Here is a 14984-nt window from a genome sequence, read left to right on the forward strand (position 1 = left end):
CACTAATGCATTAAGTGATATTAGGTCACAACGTCTTGCCCAAAACTGCTCATTCAGTTTATATTTCAGCCGTCCCTGGCAAAATGCCCTTCTTCCCTTGATAGGAATTTTGCCTTCCAGCTCATGATATGTATTGAGCATATGTTGGTGCTAAGTGGAGCTGAAGGCCTGGGGAGCTCTGGCATCCTAGGGCAGCAAGCACACACCCAAGCAGCAGGAGCTGGTCACTTCAGTGACCCCACACACCTAGCTGCAGGAAATTACCCATAATTGAGTTTATACAGGAAAGAAATACTTTAGTGACCAAGACAAAGAAAAGGTGGAGCCTTACTAAGTGAAGCAAAAAGAGTCCCCTCCACTAACCAGGAGAGATCATTGTATCAGAAACACTGCTGCTGGTAGAAACTCTGTGGCAGTTCGTGAGGGCCTCACTGGACACCAGCCCAGAATGCTGGATAACCGGAGGGCACTGCTGGTGAAAGCGGGGCCTGAGAAGGAAGGACTTCTGTCTTCCCCAAGCCGAGGAGTCATGAGATAGGGAGCCTGGAAATAGTACATACACAGGTGCATATACCCTGAAACTTTAGCTGCCTCTGACTCAAACAAGAGAAGTCAAATCAGGTCTAACTGAGGTTAGATCCTAATTAGACCTGTGGTAATTGTGTTTAAGTGTTTTCCTTTCCAAATTTCCTGTTTAAAAAAAATATAAATTCAGCTAATTGAAAACAGAAAAGTAGAGAAGGGGATCTGTGTGTCCATCATAGGCGGGAGATGTGAGGGTTCATTCATTCATTCATTTGGTGCACAATCTATTGAGTGTCTGTTACATGCCGGGCCCTGTGCTAGGCGGGAGTACAAGGAGTACAGACAGCGGACACAAAACTCAAAGTCTAATCAAGGAGACAGACATCAATCAATCATCCAGAGAACTATAAAGTCACAACTTGCAAGCGGTGGTAGTGCTAGCTCTGAAGCCAGGAGCAAACTAGAGAGCATGGGGCGGTAAGCTAAATTCTTAGCTCGTTAGTAATAACTTTTTATACTGTGAAAAAACACAAAGGAGTATATTATGTCCAGAATATTTAGAGTTGTTGTACTATCATAAAAAGCAAATTACTAATTTGGCAGTCTGCCTGCCTGAGCTTTGTGATACACCTCTGTATATTTGATTCACTTGTAACGACGGTTCCCTTTACACTGTCTTCTACCTGACTGCCAGGTTCGGGCCTATCTGACTTGTTGCAAACTACGTTCTGCCTACCTGATTGCCGTGAAGCAAGAACACTCACGGGCCACAGCCCTTGTCCAGCAGGTGCAACAGGCTGCCAAGAGCAGTGGGGATGCAGTAGTGCAAGACATCTGTGCCCAGTGGCTTCTGACAAACCACACCCGGAGTGCCCACGGCTCAGGCTCTAGGAAGTGACCCTGGGCCTCGGGACCAGGGAGAACTGTGGCAACAGCAGTGACAGTGGTGCCCTCTGCCTCTTTCCTCGTGTGGAGTGGGACTTCTCTGGCTCTGTGCCAGATCAGAAAGATCTGGATTGGACCCTACTTGCCTTCTCGGGCAAAGACAGGACCTTTCACACAAGTGCCATGTTTCTGTAAAACTGTGGAATGTGTGTGTGTTTGTCTGGAGATGGTCAGTTCCTTCTACCTCAGAGGAGTGAGTGCGCATGCACACACATGTGCATGCTCCTGTGCACTAATGTTTACACCTGAGCCTTTCTGAACAGATGAGACTCTCCTCCACTGTAAAGACGCACTTTACTTTAGACTCCTGCCGCTCTGGAAACCTTCCCCGCGTTTTGGTTCTTGCCCCGGGTCATCCTGTTTGTACACAGTCCCCTCCAGGTAGGCGTGCTGTATCCTAATCAGAGGGATCTACAGAGAAGTACAAGCAACACCAGAGGATTGCCTCTTTTCCCTTCTCTCCTCCCCAAAATTCAGAGAAGGCTTTGAGGCAAGTGCTACCTGTGGAGTAAAACTATTTCCAGGTGTCTCCTCCCAAGCACAAGCAGTCAACAGGAGTCTTTCGAAGATAGGGTAAATAAAAGAGTTTTCAGGTACTGGGATCCGAAAGCCATGAGCAAGTGGGGGCGGCTGACGCACCGGCTGGAGGGTCCCTGCACATTCATGCAGAGGGGAGAGAAAGGCAAACCATCCAAAAGGGAGGCAGGGGGTTGCTCACAGGCACAGAGCCAGCTATCGTGAATGTCCCTGCTGCACAGTCAGTGGGTGAGAGAACATGACTCCCATTTAAGGATCTGGGAGAGGAATGGCAGCAGGATCCTAGGACTGAACAGCTAGACCTTACCTGTTTGAGTTACGGTCCTGTTTGTCCTCTGTAGCTCTGAGCCTCCCACCAGTCAGAGCTCAGCTTGCTCATCTCACCTTTAATGCTGAATTGGAAAATTGGAAGAAATTGGAATCTAAGGTCAGTGTCTCTGGTGCTTAGAAACCCTGTGGATTTCCCTCTGAACTAAGTGTTTTAACAGTAAAGCAAACAGCCCGTGCTGACGTGTCAGATTAGTTTTGGCCCTGTTAGAGGGGTGAAAGACTGTAAGAAAAATACAGTCTCTCTGGGCTGAAGCTCGACTTTTCCTTCCTTGAGTCATAGTTCACCTTCATCCCCTCAGAAATGTCATTCCCTAGCCTCTGCTTGCCCTTCTGAATCTGCCCTTTTTGCACTGAGCATAAGCACTTTATATAATGGGTCACAAATCTTGCAGCCCTTAGGTTGGGATGTTCGGACCAGATTTTCCTGGCTTTTTCCTCTAACTGAAGTATCAAATTGGCAACCACTGACTAGACTGACAAGATGAGATGTTACACTGTGGCCTCCAGCAAAAACACCACCGTCACCAAAGCTATGTCTGTGTCAGGGCGGACTGTTCACTGCAGACAGGCCGCAGTCACAGGACGCTCCCACAAGCTTCTGGCTCCGTGGCTCCTCTGCTGTCTTGCTCCTGCCCTTCCCACCCTTTTATTTCCTTGTGGAGAGAAAAGATGGGTGGGAAAGATCATATGGCCTTCAAATTCAGCTGGGGCTGTAGACATGTGCCACTATGCCTGGCTAGTTTTTCTATTTTTAGTAGAGATGGGGTCTTGCTGTTGTTCAGGCTCAGGCAATCCTCCTGCCTCAGCATCCCAGAGTGCTGGGATTACAGGTGTGAGCCCTGTGCCCGGACAGACCTTCAATCTTAACCTTTCTCTAAACGATCTCCATAATGCTGCAATGATTCTGGGGTTAGCATTTCTCTCAACTTTTCTATGTGTTAAAAACTACTGATGCTCTCTCTACCACCAGAAAACCTTTTTTTTTTTTTTTTTTTTGCTTCATTTTGGGGGGAGATAGAGATAAATAATACATTCATAAGGTAAACAGATAAGGGAAAAGTCCCTCCCTCTGGTCCCCCCAGCTCAGTCCCCTCCCAGAAGCCACCATTGTCACCAGTGTCTGGTGTATAGTTCCGGAGCCATGTTATACATAAAAAAGCGTGAATGAAAACGTATTCATGGTGAAGATGTGCCATAATTGCATAACCAGTTTCTGCTGATGAACAGTTTAGGTTGTTGCCATCTTTTGCCCCTAAAGATTATGCTGCAGTGAATTATCTTATCCAGAATTGCTGCCTCAGAGGATAAGTACATTTGATAAATATTGTCAGGTACCTTCCAAAGAGGTTGTAGCAATTAACTCCTCCACCACCAGTACAGAGAGCATCTGCTTCCCCATACCCTTGCCCCAACTGTTTTCAGACTTTCTAGATCTTTGCTAGTCTGATGGATGAAAAATAGAACGTTTTTTTTTTTTTTTCTTTCAAGTCAAAGTCTTGCTCTGTTGCCCAGGCTGGAGGGCAGTGGTGTTGTCATGGCTCACTGCAGCATCCCAACTCCTGGGTTCCAGTGATCCTCCTACTTAACTGGGACTCCTGAGTAACTGGAACTATAGCCATCTGCCAGCATGCCCGGCTAAATTTTTTTTTTTTCTCTTTGTAAAGATGAGGTCTTGCTATGCCCAGGCTGGCTTCAAACTCCTGGCCTCAGTGATAACTCCCACCTCAGCCTCTCAAAGGGGGCTAAGATTACAAGGTGTGAACCACAGCACCCAGCCTCTGAAACTTTTTTAAAGGCTGTTTGTCATTTTGTTAACTCTATATGTCTTCTCAATATCAACCAAACTGAGAATCTGAAACCGGGTGAAGTGTCTGGGGAAAGCAGAACTCAGACTTAGCTTAAGCTGTTTTGATGCCACTGTCTTAGGACATATATGTTTGCAGTGTGATACTTAAGCCATGTGACAGTAACATCACTGCCATTATCTCTTTTCCACAGAAACATCTCATCCAATTTCTCATTAAAAAAAAAAAATACACAACAAACAGTAATGATGAAAGTGACCTGAAAACAACCTGATATGGACATAGCACGAAATTGTCACACACAACAGACAAAGTGGAGCACCATAATCTAAATCTAGGTTGGGTGACCGCTGACTCTGTGGAGAAAACTGAGACCCTGCAAGGTCATCGGATATCTCTGGCTGCAGCTTTTACAAAGTAGATCAAAGGCTGTAAGACTCCTCATACCCAAGCAACCAATTGTCAATAGTTACAGTAACCTTGGAAGAAATGGCCTTTCCTTGGTCTCCAGCTCCTCTTCCACAGTGACAGTGTTGGCTGACCAATTCCAATTCTTCTGCAACATGTTTTTTTTTTAATTTATTATGTTTTTCTTTCAGATTAATATGAAGGTATAATTAGGTTACGAGTTTGCATTCGTTAAGTAAACTCCTGTTGTAGTTGTGTCCCGCACCCAGGAGGTGTGCTGTGAACCCTTCCATTATGCCCCTTAAGTGGGAGCACACCGATCCCCTCCTCTTACCTTCTCCCTCCTCCCTCCTCAACCCCTGCAACAAATGCTTTGAACATCTGCTTACTGAATGGCTTTTCTGGTGGTGTGCTTCCCTGCCACCTGTTTTTTCATGTTCTTTCTGCTCGGAACCCTTCCTTCACCATCTCAGTATCTAACCCTCCAGTCTACCATTGTCACACCTCTTCCTTCAGGCCCATATCAGGTGCCATCTCCTGTACAGATAATTTGCTTATCTGGCTATATTACTTCTTCATCCTGCTTAGACTAAGACTGAAATTCTTCAAGATTCTAGCCATTACCTCTCCCACATAATCCCGTGGGTTCAGTAACTATCTAGACCAGCTAAGTTCTAAACAAAATTGATCCCCCTTAATTCTTTCCTACACCAGACCTGCCTTTTTTTTTTTTTTTTTAGACAGAGTCTCTAGCTGTCACCCTCTGTATAATGCCATGGCATCACAGCTCACAGCAATACTCCAACTCTTGGTCTTAAGCCATTCTCTTGTCTCAGCCTCCCAAGTAGCTGAGACTACAGATGCCCACCACAATGCCCGGCTATTTTTCATTGTTGTTATGGTTGTCATTGTTTTAGGTGGCCCAGGCCAGGTTTGAACTCGCCACTCTCAGTGTACGTGGCCAGCGCCCTACCCACTGAGCTATATGAATGCCGCCAGACCTGCCTTTTGATTACCTCCTGGAACTCTCCCATATGGCTGACCTGTACCTAAAAATATTGGCACATTTTAGATGGAATGCACCCTATCCACCCACCTAATCTTCCTCCTTCAGTAAATATTAGTAATAACTGATGTTGGCCATATGTGGTGGCTCACCATTGTAATCCTAGCACTGTGGGAGGTTGAGGCAGAAGTACTGCTTGAAGCCAAGAGTTCAAGACCAGCCTGAGAAAAGTGAGACCCCCTTCTCTGCAAAAAAAATACAAAAAAAAAGTTATCCAGGTTTGGTGGTGGACACCTACAGTCTCAGGTACTTGGGAGGCTGAGGTAGGTGGATCCCTTGAGGCCAGGAGTTGGAGATTACAGTAAGCTATGGTGAAGTCACTGAACTCTAGCCTGAGCAACAGAGTGAGACCTTGTCTCAAAAGAATGAAAAAGAATTAGTGTTTTTATTACTATTGTTCATGCTGTCTTGTTAGAAATCTTTGTGCTGTTTCTCCTTGCTCCTCGCCCATTCAACAAACATTCAGGTACCTAGCATGCATCAAGTGGATGTCCAGGGCAAAGCTAAATCCTGTCACCCTATCATTCTGGCCAGAAGAACCTGTTTCTTCTGCTTCATCACCTTAGTTCAGGGCCTCATCACCCCTTCCCTGGCAGTTGCAGAAGCCTCTGCACCTCAAACCTTTTCATCCTAGAGTTGCACCTTCTGCCAACTCCATGTTAACATTCTAGAAGAATAAAGGGAACTCTCGATAATCTGGAGGTATGGAAAGTTTTTCTAAGCAGATGCAAACCCTGGGATCCTTGAAAGACCTAATTTTTTACTGTGCTACAATAAACATAACAAAATTTACCATCTTAACCGTTTGTAAGTGTACCATGTGACAGCATTAAACACCTTCACGTTGTTTTGCAACCATCACTACTGTCCATCTTCAGAGCTCTTTCATCCTCCCAAACTGAGACTATGCGCCCATTAAACACTAACTCCCCCTTGCTTTTCCCCTCCCCACAGCCTCTGATAACTCCTGGTGTCCTTCTTCATAAATTTGGCTACCCTACGGAGCTTGTGTAAGTGTATTCATAGAGTGCTTGTTCTTTGGTGTCTGGCTTATTTCACTTAGGCTAATGGAAAGAATTTTTATGTATTTAATTTTTTAAAAACACTGTTACAAAATAAAAAGACCATAGAAGTCTAGAACAGTGATTTTCAACAGGTGTGTTGTGGCACACCGGTGTGCTGTGAGAGGACCTTAGATGCACCATGAAAATTTTTAAACCTCATTAGTTAAATTACTTTTTAAAGAAGTTGAAAGCACAGCAAGTATATTTTTTCACTCTTTCATTAACAATGTAAGTGTGCCACGGAAGTTCAACTATAGATTCAAGTGTGCCGTGAGATAAAAGGTTGAAAAACTCTCACCTGAGAGGACACATCTGCAATGTGTATGACAAAGGTCTAATTTCCTAAATTTGCAAAGAATTTCTACAAAACAAGAATAATTCTAATAGGCTGGGCATGATGGCTTATGCCTGTAATCCCAGCACTCCGGGAGGCCAAAGCAGATGGATTGCCTGAGCTCACAGGTTAGAGACCAGCCTGAGCCAGAGCAAGACCTCATCTCTCAAAATAGCCAGGCATTGTGGCAGGTGCCTGTACAGCCTCCCCCAGCTTCTCAGGAGTCTGAGGCAAGCAGATTGCTTGAGCCCAAGAGTTTGAGGTTGCTGTGAGCTATGACACCACACCATTCTACCGAGGGTAACAAAATGAGACTCTGTCTCAAATAAAAGAATAATTCTAAAAACCCAATTGAAAAAAGCAAGCCAAAGGGTGTAAATAAGTAGCCTCTATAAAAGGAAAAGCATGGCAAAAAAATATTAAAACAGTTCAACTCATAAGAGAAATACAAATTTGGCTCGGTTCCCGTAGCACAGTTGCTACGGCACCAGCCACATACACTGAGGCTGACAGGTTCAAACTCAGCCCAGGCCTACTAAACAACAATGACAACCACAACAAAAAAATATCCAGGCACTGTGGTGGGCTCCTGTAGTCCAGCTACTTGGGATGCTGAGGCTCCTAACACTAAAGGAGTTAGTGTTTAATGGGTACAGATTCTTAAGAGGATTGCTTGAGCCCAAGAGTTTCAGGCTGCTGTGAGCTGTAACACCATGGCACTCTACCGAGGGTGACATAGTGAAACTATGTTTCAAAAACAAAAAAAAAGAAAAAGAAAAATATAAATTAAAACCACAAAGAAATGCAATTTTGCAGGTATCAGACTGGTAAAAATCAAGAGGTTATTAAACGCGTTGTCTCTGCAGGAACCTGGGGAACAGGTTGATGGGAACAGATATAATCCTCACCTGTATATAACAGTATGATTTGTAATAGAGGGAAAAGTCCAAAAGTTCATGAATAGGGGATTATTTAAGGAAAGATTATGGCACATCCATGCTGTAGAGTACAGTGTAGCCATTAAAAAGAATGAGAAATAAAGATCACCAAGGAAAAAAAGTGAAAGACTTAACAGTCTGCATTATTTTTACTCTGTTTGTATAAACTGAAGTGATATAAGAGGAAAACAAAGAGAGAAATGTTCACTTTGCATTTTATACTTTATTTACTTTGTATTTCGGTACCATTTGCATTTTCCAACCTTGGTTGCATGTATACTAAAATATATGTACATCAACAAAGATTATCTGGACTATAAAATTATGTGCTATTTTTTGTTTTCTTTCTTTAATTTCTTTTTTCTTTTCCTTTTTTCTTATTTTCTTATTGCATGTAGAAATATATTTCTTTAATTTCTGAAAAGAGAAAATACTATCTGTAGATGTGAGGAGTAATATGCTGATTGAGAGTGGATGCAGGGGAACCAGCTAGCCAGCATATAAATCACTGTCCTGTCAGCACTAGCTGTGGGGCCACTTTGTGGCTCTGTGACTCAGTTTCCTTGTCTGAAAAGGGAGGATGATAATACACATCTCATAGCACTAAATGAGTTAATACCTGTAAAATATTTAGTGTCTGCACTTGGTAAGCCTCAAAAAACATCAGCTATTCCTACCTAACTTCATCCTCATTACTATTATTTTGATATGCATATACACATCAATTCTATCAGTACCACAGGCCCATTTCAAATGGCACTTCTCTGGAAAGATTTTGTTCTTCTAGCTCCCACTCTCCTCCTCCTCTCCGTACTGGATGTGGGTTCTTACTCTGTTAAATACGACTGTTTCTGGGTCACTCTGATCCAGAAAGCTCTCTCACTCTGACCTCATTATATCAATCTGTACTCATCATTTGGTTACCTCATAGACTAAGCTTCAATCACTTACAAACTGTGTGTTATTTACCAGCAAATAAAGATTCATTGAATTAGATTGCATTGAATGTAGCACATGCCAAATCAGAAATAGAGGAGAAAGTGACTCATTTAAAAGTTATCTGGAGCCAGGTTTGGTGGCTCACAGCTGTAATCCAAGCACTTTGGGAACCAAGGTAGGAGCATTGTTTGAGATCCAGGAGTTTGAGACCAGCCTGGGCAACATAGCGAGACACCCCTCCATCTCTACAAAAAATAAGAAAAATTATCACAGTGGTATGCACCTGTACTCCCAGCTACTCAGGAGACCAAGGCTGGAGGATTACTGCATCCCAGGAATTTGAGGCTACAGTGAGTTTTTTTTTTTTTCCACCACCCTGATTCTGATTCCATTCTGATTCTTTTTTTTTTTCCCTTCTGATTTTTTTTTTTTTACTAAATCATAGCTGTGTACATTAATGCAATCATGGGGCACCATACACTGGTTTTATAGACCATTTGACATATTTCCATCACACTGGTTAACATAGCTTTCCTGGCATTTTCTTAGTTATTATGTTAAGACATTTATATTCTACATTTAGTAAGTTTCACATGTACCCTTGTAAGATGCACCGCAGGTGTAATCCCACCATTCATTGGGCTTCCTGCCCCATCCTGTCCCCTTCCTTCCCCTCCCTCTTTCCTTTCCCTTCTTAGGCTATAACCAGGTTATAGCTTTCATATGAAAGCCATAAATTAGTTTCATAGTAGGGCTGAGTACATTGGATACTTTTTCTTCTATTCTTGAGATACTTTACTAAGAAGAATATGTTCCAGCTCCATCCATGTAAACATGAAAGAGGTAAAGTCTCCATCTTTCTTTAAGGCTGCATAATATTCCATGGTGTACATGTACCACAATTTATTAATCCATTCATGGATCGATGGGCACTTGGGCTTTTTTCCCCATGACTTAGCAATTATGAATTGGGCTGCAATAAACATTCTGGTACAAATATCTTTGTTATAATGTGATTTTTTTTGTCTTCTGGGTATATACCTAGTAGAGGAATTACAGGATTGAATGGCAAGTCTATTTTTAGATCTGTAAGTATTCTCCGAACATCTTTCCAAAAGAAATGTATTAATTTGCATTCCCACCATCAGTGTAGAAGTGTTCCCTTTTCTCCACATCCACGCCATCATCTCTGGTCTTGGGACTTTGTGATATGGGCTAATCTTACTGGAATTAGATGATATCTCAAAGTAGTTTTGATTTGCATTTCTCTGATGATGATGAGCATTTTTTTCATATGTCTGTAGGCCGTGCACCTATCTTCTTCAGAGAAGTTTCTCTTCAAGTCCCTTGCCCAGCCTGAGATGGGATCACTTGTTCTTTTCTCACTAATACATTTGAGTTCTCTGTGGATTCTGGTTATTAAACCTTTGTCGGAGACATAACCTGCAAATGTCTTCTCCCATTCTGAGGGCTGTCTGCTTGCTTTACTTACTGTGTTCTTGGCTGTGCAGAAGCTTTTTAGTTTGATCAGGTCCCAGTAGTGTATTTTTGAAGCTGTTTCAATTGCTCAGGCGGTCCTCCTCATAAAATATTCACCCTACAGTGAGCTTTGATCACACCACTTACTCCAGCCTGGATGACAGAGTAAGACTCTGTCTCATAAATAGATAAATAAATAACAAAGTTATGTAAGGGTCTTTTTCCACCATGAGACAGACTTCTCAAGCTAAAAGGACTGTATCTTATCATGTATGTATCCCCAAGATGAACATGGCACAGGATTAACTCTCAATAAATGAGTTGATGGGCAGCGCCTGTGGCACCAGCCCCATATACCGAGGGTGGCAGGTTTGAATCCAGCCCCGGCCAAACTGCAACAAAAAAATAGCCACACTACATGTGTTGTGGCGGGCACATGTAGTCCCAGCTACTCAGTGGGCTGAGGCAAGAGAATCACCTAAGCCCAAAAGCTAGAGGTTGCTTTGAGCTGTGTGAGGCCTCGGCACTCTACCGAGGGCAATAAAGTGAGACTCTGTCTCTACCAAAAAAAAAAAAATTGTAATACTTGGGCGGCGCCTGTGACTCAGTGAGTAGGGCACCAGCCCCAAATACTGAGGGTGGCAGGTTCGAACCCGACCCCAGCCAAACTGCAACAAAAAAATAGCCAGGTGTTGCAGTGAGCACCTGTAGTCCCAGCTACTTGGGAGGCTGAGGCAAAAGAATCACCTAAGCCCAAAAGCTGGAGGTTGCTATGAACTGTGACACCTTGGCACTGTACTGAGGGCAACAAAGTGAGACTCTGTCTCTAAAAAAATAAAATAAATAAATGAGTTGAACTGATTCAGTGCCTGTAAATCAGCGGCTAGGGCACCAGCCACATACATCAGAGCTGGCAGGTTCGAACCTGGCCTGGGCTTGCTAAACAACAGTGACAACTATAACCAAAAAATAGTCATGGATTGTTGCAGGTGTCTGTAGTCCCAGCTCCTTGGGAGGCTGAGGCAAGAGAACCGTTTAAGCGCAAGAGTTGCTGTGAGCTGTGACACCACAAAACTCTACCCTAGGCGACATAGTGAGACTCTGTCTCAAAAAAAAAAAAAAAAGGAGTTGAACTGCTAAATTGAATTAAACAATGGGAATAATGTAAGGAACCACCCAATCTAGAAGTAATTTCCAGGGAGAGGGAAAAAATTATTTGTACAGAAAACGGATGAGACAGAATGTATGTAAAGAAAAGTTGAGAAAATGCACTTAGTCTCTCTTTTGGTAGTTTAAGGACCTTGTGGCTGAGAAAAAGGAAAAATCTAATAGTTTCCACAATTTAACACAAACAGGAATTCAAATAATGGAAATACAGAAATTTGAGTCCTACTACTTTAAAAAAGAGAGAGAGAGAGAAACAAGATCTCGCTACCTTTCAGCTGGAGTGCAGTGCTGTGGATATAGCTTACTCCTGGGCTCGTGAAAACTTCCTGCCTCAGCCTCCCAAGTAGCTGGGACTACAGGTGCATGACACCACCCCACACACCGATCCTTTCCTTCCTTCCTTCCTTCTTTCCTTCCTTCCTTTTTTTAAAGTTTTTGTAGGGATGGGTCTCAATATGTTGCCCAAGCTAGCGTGGAATTCTTAGCCTCCCAAAATGTTGGGATTAAAGGTATGAGCCACTACCCTGGACCATTCTGTTGTGTTTTTAGACATAAACTGTTAAACTGTTCCTAAGCTACCTGCATCAGATAGGACAAACAAAGAATCATAATTTTTATTTTATTTTTAGGGAAAAAGTCTCACTTTGTTGCCCTGGGTAGAGTGCTGTGGTGTCACAGCAACCTCCAACTCCTGGGTTTAGGCGATTCTCTTGCTGCAGCCTCAGCTGGGACCACAGGCGCCTGCCACAATGCCCAGCTATTTTTTGTTGTTGTTGCAGTTTGGCTGGGGCCAGGTTTGAACCTGCCACCCTTGGTATATGGGGCCGGCACCCTACTCACTGAGCCACAGGCACTTTCCTTTTTTTTCTTTTTTAGAGCTACAAGTGACCATAGAATACATTGAACATACCCCTTATTTTCTTTTTTCATTGCCTATTTATTCAACAAATACTGACTAAGGTTATATTAGGTGCTGTATGCTGGAGGTATAAAGATGAATAAATACACAAAGTTCATGTGTTCTTGGAGCTCATGGAGTGGTAGCATCAGTCACTTGCATGAGTCCTACATACTTGACACTGTGAGAGAAAGTCAGGGTGTTAACAAGAGCTCATGGGAAGAGTACCGAATACAGACTTAAGGTATACCAGGGAAGGCTTCCCAGAGGATGCAATGCCAAGGATATATAAGTAGAGAGGAAAGGAGGGTTCTTGGCAGGATGGACACCTTGTCTGGAGGTCCAGAGACAGCAGAGAATCTATCTGAGAGAAACTGAAGAAGTCACATAAAAGGGGAACCTGGTCAAGGTGGTGTGAGCAGGTCATGCGGGTCTTATGAGCTGGGTAAGGAGTCAGGACTTTAATCCATTGGAGGAAAGAAAGACTCCAGAAGCACTTGAACTCAGGAGTTCGAGACCGGCCTGAACAAGAGAGAGAGACCCTATTTCCACTAAAAATAGAAAAAACTAGCTGGGTGTGGTGGTGGCAGTTGTAGTCCCAACTACTCAGGAGGCTGAGGCAAGAAAATCACTTGAGCCCAGGAGTTAGAGGTTGCTGTGAGCTGTGACGCCATGACACTCTAGCCAGGGCTATAGAGTGAGACTCTGTCTGAAAGGAAGGAAGGAAGAAAGGGAGGGAGGGAGAGAGAAAGAGAGAGAGAAGAAAGAGGAGAGAAGAAAGAAAAAAAAAAAGACTCCAGAAGGTTTCAAGCAAGAAATTGACACTATGTGATTTACGTTTCAAGATCACCTTGGCTAGAGCGTTGCCTGTAGCTCAGTGGGTAGGGCACCAGCCACATACACCAAGGCTGGCGGGTTCAAATCCAGCCTGTGCCTGCTGAACAACAATGACAACTGCAACCAAAAATAGCCGGGTGTTGTGGTGGGCGCCTGTAGTCCCAGCTACTTGGGAGACTGAGGCAAGAGAATCACTTGAGCCCAAGAGTTGGAGGTTGCTGTGAGCTGTGACACCACAGTGCTCTACAAAGGGTGACATAGTGAGACTCTGTCTCAAAAAAAAAAAAAAAAAGAAAGAAAGAAAATCACTTCGGCTGCCCTTTGGAGCATGATTTAGTCAAGGGAAAGGGTAGAGCAGAGATGTTAAGAGGTTTTGGTAGTTTCTGAGGCTTCCTGTAGCCCTTAGAACACAGTCCAAATTCTCAACAGTGATGACAAACCCCTGCCTTCTCAGATTTGTCTACCTTTTATTTCTCACCTTCTTTCCCATATCGTCGGCCCTCCTCGGTTTTTTTGTTTTTGTTTCTTTTTTTGCAGTTTTTGGCCCGGGCTGGGTTTGAACCCGCCACCTCCGGCATATGGGGCCAGCGCCCTACCCCTTTGAGTCACAGGTGCCGCCCCGTTGCCCCTCCTCTTTTAGTTTGCCAGATACAGAATATTCTTTGCCCGCTCTGAGTCTGATACCTGAACCACTTTTTCCCTCAGATTCACCTGGTGATTCGTCCTCCCAGTCTTGGTTCAAGCAGCCTGGTCTGATCTCTCCTCGTTATGCCATACGTGGATGGTCCTTTCTCCCACGTGTCCTTGTGGTGAGGCAGGAACAGGGTCTGTCTTGCTCACTTCATATTCCCCGTACCTGCAACAATCCTGGAACATAGTCCAGGCTTATTTATTTATTGACACTGAGTTTCACTTTGTCACCCTCAGTAGAGTGTCGTAGCATCATAGTTCACAGCAACTTCAAACTTTTGGGCTCAAGTGATCTTCTTGCCTCAGCCTCCCGAGTAGCTGGGACTACAGGCATCAGCCACTGTGCCTGGCCCAATATTTTTTGTTTTTAGACAGGGTCTCCCTCTGTTGCCCAGGTTATTGTGCGGTGGAATCATCATAGCTCCTTGTAAACTTTAAACTCCTGGGCTCAAGCCATCCTACTGCTTAAGCCTCCTGAAGTGCTGGGATTATAGGCATAAGCCACAGTGCCCAGCCCTTTATTAATTATTTTTAAAGGAATAAATGATCTGATGGTGGCCTGAAGAAATCTACAATTTAAGGGGGCAGAGGACCAAGAATGCCTGAAAAGAACTCCAGAGGGAGTAGGAGAAACAGGAGAACTGAGGCCACAGAAGACAAGGAAACAAGGGTTGACATCTGGTTTCCGAATAACTCATTTTACCCTTGAAACACACCCCAAAGAGCCCAAGGAGGGCAACAACAACAAAAATAAACTCTATCTTTAGTGAAACCTGGAGACTATTGGTAAGAGAGCTTCATGATATGAAGATGAAAAAATTGATAGAGTGAAACCTCTTCTGCTGCTGTAAAACATAGAAAGGAAGAAAATAGGAGTGGATACAGGTAATTCTGCTGGTTGGTAGCAGGAACTTGAAGGATTTATGTCTCATGTCTTCTATGTTCTCTATAAAGTCAGAGAAGTCACCTCCTAACAGTTCAACAGGGCCTTGGTAGTTTGGGCAGGTGGCAAGCAAGTGAAC

At 43.7% G+C, this 14984-nt stretch overlaps 1 protein-coding gene across 1 annotated transcript in view; it reads left to right on the forward strand.

The window, feature by feature from the left end:
- The window catches only part of ZFYVE26 (zinc finger FYVE-type containing 26), a 70389-nt gene extending 68773 nt beyond the window's left edge, over positions 1-1616 (forward strand). The window contains exon 42 of the mRNA XM_053602389.1: positions 1220-1616. Coding sequence (XP_053458364.1) covers positions 1220-1423 — 204 coding nt within the window. The 3' untranslated portion in view covers positions 1424-1616. The remainder of the gene's footprint in view (positions 1-1219) is intronic.
- The last annotated feature ends 13368 nt before the right edge of the window (positions 1617-14984 follow it).

Source organism: Nycticebus coucang, chromosome 9 (genome assembly GCF_027406575.1).
Source record: "Nycticebus coucang isolate mNycCou1 chromosome 9, mNycCou1.pri, whole genome shotgun sequence".
Classification (NCBI taxonomy): domain Eukaryota; kingdom Metazoa; phylum Chordata; class Mammalia; order Primates; family Lorisidae; genus Nycticebus; species Nycticebus coucang.